This window comes from Papaver somniferum, chromosome 7 (genome assembly GCF_003573695.1).
Source record: "Papaver somniferum cultivar HN1 chromosome 7, ASM357369v1, whole genome shotgun sequence".
Taxonomy (NCBI): domain Eukaryota; kingdom Viridiplantae; phylum Streptophyta; class Magnoliopsida; order Ranunculales; family Papaveraceae; genus Papaver; species Papaver somniferum.
In genome coordinates, this window is record NC_039364.1 from 177792066 (window position 1) to 177797478 (window position 5413).

The 5413-nt window shown below is 38.3% G+C and overlaps 1 protein-coding gene across 1 annotated transcript; it reads left to right on the top strand.

Moving 5' to 3' along the window:
* The first annotated feature begins 288 nt into the window (after positions 1 to 288).
* Positions 289 to 942, top strand: LOC113295593. The gene has a single exon (XM_026543924.1). The coding sequence runs from the start codon at positions 289 to 291 to the stop codon at positions 940 to 942; it is 654 nt and encodes a 217-aa protein (XP_026399709.1).
* Positions 943 to 5413: the final 4471 nt, after the last annotated feature.

Here is a 5413-nt window from a genome sequence, read left to right on the forward strand (position 1 = left end):
TGTTTGACAGAACCAAAAGTGGCTTGATCAACTAGATTTGGGTGCCGTCTTCAGTCTGCAGGTTACTCTCCAGTTATTATTAAAAATTCTTCTTCAGGCATTGCTAATCTTTGGATTTGTAGCTTGAATGGTCTGAATCCTGAGGTTGTCAACATGAGTAAACAAGCTATCACCATTATGGTGGATGGTGTGCATATATCTTTTGTTCATGCTAGTTGTATTTAGACAACTAGAAGGAGAATTTGGCAGCAACTTATTATGCATAATGAGGATACTCCTTGGCTTGTCATGGGAGATTTCAATTGTATTTTGCGTCATAATGAGAAGAAAGGTGGTCTTGTTACAAGAACTTCAGTTATCAATGATTTTAGTGACTGGATGGATGATAACAACCTTTTCGAAGCTGATGCATTGGGACGTAAATATACATGTACGAATAGTCAATCTAGCACTCACAGAATCATTAGTAAGCTTGATAGGGCTATTATTAATGGTGCTTGGTTAGCAAGGTTCGAGAATTGTCGGTGTAAAGCTCATCCTAGGGAAGTTTCCGATCATTCTACGCTTATTGGTTATCCTTTTGTGGTTCCTAGACCGAACAGAGCTCCCTTTAGAGTTCAAAAAATGTGGTTCCTGCACTCAGATTTCAGCCGTATGGTCAGTGATAGTTGGAATGCCCCATCCCATGGTTCACCTGATTTTATTTTCCCATTCAAGATGAAAAGATTGAAGGTGGTGATGAAGGATTGGAATCTGAGAGTTTTTGGCAATATAAACTCTCGTTTAAAACAAGATCAGCTCTGTTTTGAAACAGCTGTTAGGAACTCAGATGAGGATCCAACTGATACGGTCAAGTTAAATGTCATGAAGGAAGCTATGGATATTCTTTCAGAAACCAGGCTTCAAAAAGCTACTATGTTGAAGCAGAAATCGAGAAACTAATGGCTGGTGGAGGGTTCGAGTAATACCACTTTTTTTTCATAACAACATTCGCATTCGGAGGAGTAGCAACACTATTTCTGAATTGGTTGATGTTAATGGTTCTATTTTGTCAGACTATAATGATTTGCGCAATCACGTTGTGCACTACTATGAGGATAAGTTCAATGGACAGGAGACGCAGATTGAGGATGACTTATTCAATTTTGAGCACCCCAGAATTTCTATTGAAGAAAGTCAGGCCATGGAAAAAATTCCGACTCTAAAGAAATTAAACAAGTTGTTTTCGAGTTGGGTGCTGATAGTGCTCCGGGTCCGGATGGCTTCTCTGGGTGTTTTTATCGGCATTGCTGGGATATTATTCATGAGGATTTGGTAAGTGCCATTATTTATTGTTGGAATACCGGTCACATTCCTAATGGAGTCAATTCTTCTTTGATTATTTTTTTGGCCAAGGTAAGTGGTGCGAATAATCTCCGTAATTTTCGACCGATTGGTCTTAGTAATTTTTTCTTCAAAATTTTTACTAAGATTTTAGCTACTAGACTAAGAAGTGTGTTGGATAAGCTTGTTTCTGAGGAGCAGGTAGCTTTTATGAAGGGTCGTAACATCCATGAAAATATAAGTTTGGCTTCGGAAATGGTTAATGAGCTTCATATCAAGCGAAAGGATGGTAACATTGGTCTTAAACTTGATATTTCTTAGGCTTTTGACACTGTTAGTTGGACCTTTGTTTTGGAAGTTTTTCGTAGATATGGCTTCTCGGAGAAGTGGGGTGCTTGGCTTTTGGATATTTTGAGTTCTGCAAGAATCTCTGTTCTTTTGAATGGCAATTCGGAGGGTTATTTCAAAATTAATAGAGGTCTGCATCAAGGTGATCCCCTTTCTCCCTTGATTTTTGTTTTGATTGAGGATGTTCTCAGCAGGAATCTTACGAAACTCTTTAGTGAAAAGAAAATGACTCATATGGTTACTAGAAATGGTGTCTCTCCTACTCACCTTTTCTTTGCCGATGATATTATAACTTTTTGTAAAGGAAATCTTAAAAGCATTCATAATCTGGTGGAGGTTTTGGGGAAATATCAAGCCGCTTCGGGGAAAAACGTTTGCAGGCAAAAGAGTAAGCTTTATTATGAAGGAGGTTCTTTGAGTAGAAGAAATTATCTTGCTGATCTGCTTGGTATGAGTGTGGAAACTTTTCTAGACCGTTATTTGGGGGTGCAAATTATGCCTGGAACAGTTCGTTATCATCACATTAGTAATGTGATTGAAAAAATTAAGTATCATTTTTTTTTGCTAGGTCAAAATGGTTTATTAAAGCAAAAAAACGTAATTACAAGAATTACAAAATTGGAGGCTCTAGGCCTCCCCACCCCCATAAACCAAAGGGGAAAAAAACTCTAAAAACTCATAAAATAAGCTCCTAAACACGAAAAAACATGCAAAAAGAAGAAAACTAGAAAATTAAAAACGTTTTCGTCCCTTATTTCCAACTCTAAATTTCTTCTTCTTGGGAATGAGAACAGAAATAATTTGATTCAAATCATAGTCTCCATAAGTCTCAACTTGCAGGTTGGAAGGGAAGATTGCTTTCTTTTCATGATCGTATTGTTCTTGTCAAGACGGTTATTGTAAGTTATTCGATTCATAATATGGCAGTTTATAAGTGGCCTAAAAAATTCATTTTGCAATGTGAGAGGGAAATTAGGAATTTTATTTGGTCGGGAGATGCTAAAGTTAGTCGTGTTGTTGTTGTCGCCTTTGATAAAGTCTGTTGTCCTTTTGAGTAAGGGGGTTTAGGCTTGGTTCGAATGGCTACCATGAATAAGGCGCTTATTATGAAACTGTGGTCACATATAAGGAACTCTAAGAAGGAATTGGCTGGTTTTCTTAGAGCTAAGTTCTTTGGGAGAAATGGTTGCATCGAAAAGTATGGTGTCAAGTCTTCCATTCTGCCGGGTATTCGTTGGGTGTATGATTTGGTGGAAAAACACACCAAAGTTTTCTTGGTTGATGGTAGGTCCACTTCTCTTTACTTTGATAATTGGTGTGCTGACATGTGTTTGGCAGACTTGCTGGACAACCAGAACTTGGATAAAACAATTATGGTTGGTGATTTTTGGGCTGGTGACCATTGGGAATTCACTGAAGCGCAACTGGAGAGGATTAATACAACTGGTTTAGATTTTAATCAGCCACCAAGACCACTCAGAGGTGATGATAATAGAGTTTGGATGCCAGACATGAAGGGGATTTTCAGCGTAAGTTCTGCTAGGGACTTATTCCGACAGAAATATCCTATCATGGACGCGGCTTCGTTGATCTAGAGGAAGAAAGTTCACCCTGGCTTGGCGGGGAAGAACTGGAAGTTCGTCCGAGGAGCTTGTGCTACTTACGACCTGCTGCAGCAAAGATTCAAAATCCAACTAGCTAACAAGTGTTGTCTGTGTGGTATTCACGAGGAAGATCTGGAGCATGTGTTGTTTAACTGTTGCTTTGATGCTCGTGCTTGGAATTGTCTCTCTGACATTTTTAGTTTGCAGCCCAATGCAAATCTCGTTACTTCTTACAAAGCAGCAAAAGGAAGGAGTAATATGGTACGTAGTTTGTGGCTTATCTTGTTCTAAAATCTGAGTTGTGGCATTTGCGGAATAAAGGAGTTTTGGAACATAAGCGTCCCAACTGGAATTTGTTCTTCATACGCGTTTTAAAGCTGATACAGGACTACTCAGTTCGATTAAAGGGTCATATGAGGAATTCAGCTGAGGACGTGATTATTTTGGACTACTTCAAAGTGCAGCATAGGAGTGTCAAATTTCTCAACTCGGTGTAATGTTTTTGGCGTCCTCCTGAGGTTAATGAACTTCAATTATGTTGTGATGGTGCGGCAAGGGGGAACCCATGTATGGCTGGTGCAGGTGCAATAACTAGAGATTCCTTTTGTAATGTTTTGGGAGCAATGTCAATCGGCTTTGGCGTAACAACAAACTACTTGGATGAGTTATATGGGATCATTGTTGGAATGGAATGGGCTATAAGATGGGGCATGAGACGAATTTGCATCAGGTCAGATTCTTCATGTGTTGTGGAGGCACTTACAAATTCTAATATTCCTTGGTTTTCTAGACTGCGATGGTTGGAGGTTTGTAAGAATTATGATTCAATTAGATTTATCCATACTCATAGGGAGGCTAATTTTGATGCAGATTCAATGGCAAAGAAAGGTTGTTTCCTAGATAATGGAGTGGGAATGCACTACGAAGGAAGACCTTATTTTTTAATTTCGGTTGAATATCCTAATGTTGCTTATTATGGATTTATATAGTTTCCAAGTTTTTGGGGTTGCTGTGACCTGCTCTTAGGTCGGAGATATGGCAGTTGCGAAACAAGGCTGTTTTCGAGGATAAGAAGCCTAATTGGAGTATCTTTCATAAGCGCGTTCTGAAGTTGATAAAAGGTTATTCAATTCGGCTCAAGGGTCATATGAACAATAGTGCTGATGATGTTGTTCTTCTGAACTATTTTAGAGTTCAGCACCGTAGTGTGAAGTGGCATCATCCTGTGGCTTGTTTTTGGTTACCGCCTGAGGCTAATGAATTACAAATTTGTTGTGATGGAGCGGCGAGAGGTAACGCAGGCGTTGCGGGTGCAGGTGTAGAAGCTAGGGATGAGCATTGTTCAGTTCTTGGTGCTATGAGTATTGGGCTAGGAGTCACGACGAATTATTTAGCGGAATTGTATGGCATTATTGTTGGTTTGGAGTGGGCTATGCAATGGGGTTTTTCTCGTATTTGTATACGGTCTGATTCTATGGGAGTTGTTGAAGCTTTCAAGAATAATTCCATTCCTTGGTTTGCAAGGAATAGATGGATTATGATCTGTAGACACTATACGTCTATACGTTTCATTTACACTTTTAGGGAGGTGAATTTTTCAGCTGATGCAATGGCTAAGCGGGGTTGTTTATTGAGTAATGAAGTGGGAGTACACTACAATGGAAAACCACCTTTCTTAATTTTTGTTGAACATCCTAATTTTGATTATTATCGGTTCAAATAGTTTCAAGTTTTTGGGGTTGCTGTAACCTCTTTTCTTGTAAACTATTTCTTGTAAATTTTGTTATCTATTAATACAAATTTTTGACTTATCAAAAAAAAAAGTTGTTGTGACCTCTTTTCTTGTGAACTATTTCTTGTAAATTTGTTAATTACAATTTTTTGACTTATCAAAAAAAAAAGTTTCCTAAAAATCCAAAAAACACTAAAGAGCCCTGAAAGACCTCTGAGAAACTCTAAAAAGCTCAGGAAGACTCCAAAAATCTTTGAAAAGCTTAAATTTAATTATGCTCCGTAGAACTTGGATCTACAAGCTAGGATATTCGTTAAAGAATGATAATAACAAATCCCTACAATAGTGAAGATCAACTTTGAATGTTCTCAAAAAAGCCTTGAAAACTCTAAAAAGCCCTAAAATA

Excerpts from the sequence above, each read along its gene's own strand:
- LOC113295593 (XM_026543924.1), top strand. The coding sequence starts at position 289 with ATGGGAGATTTCAATTGTATTTTGCGTCATAATGAGAAGAAAGGTGGT.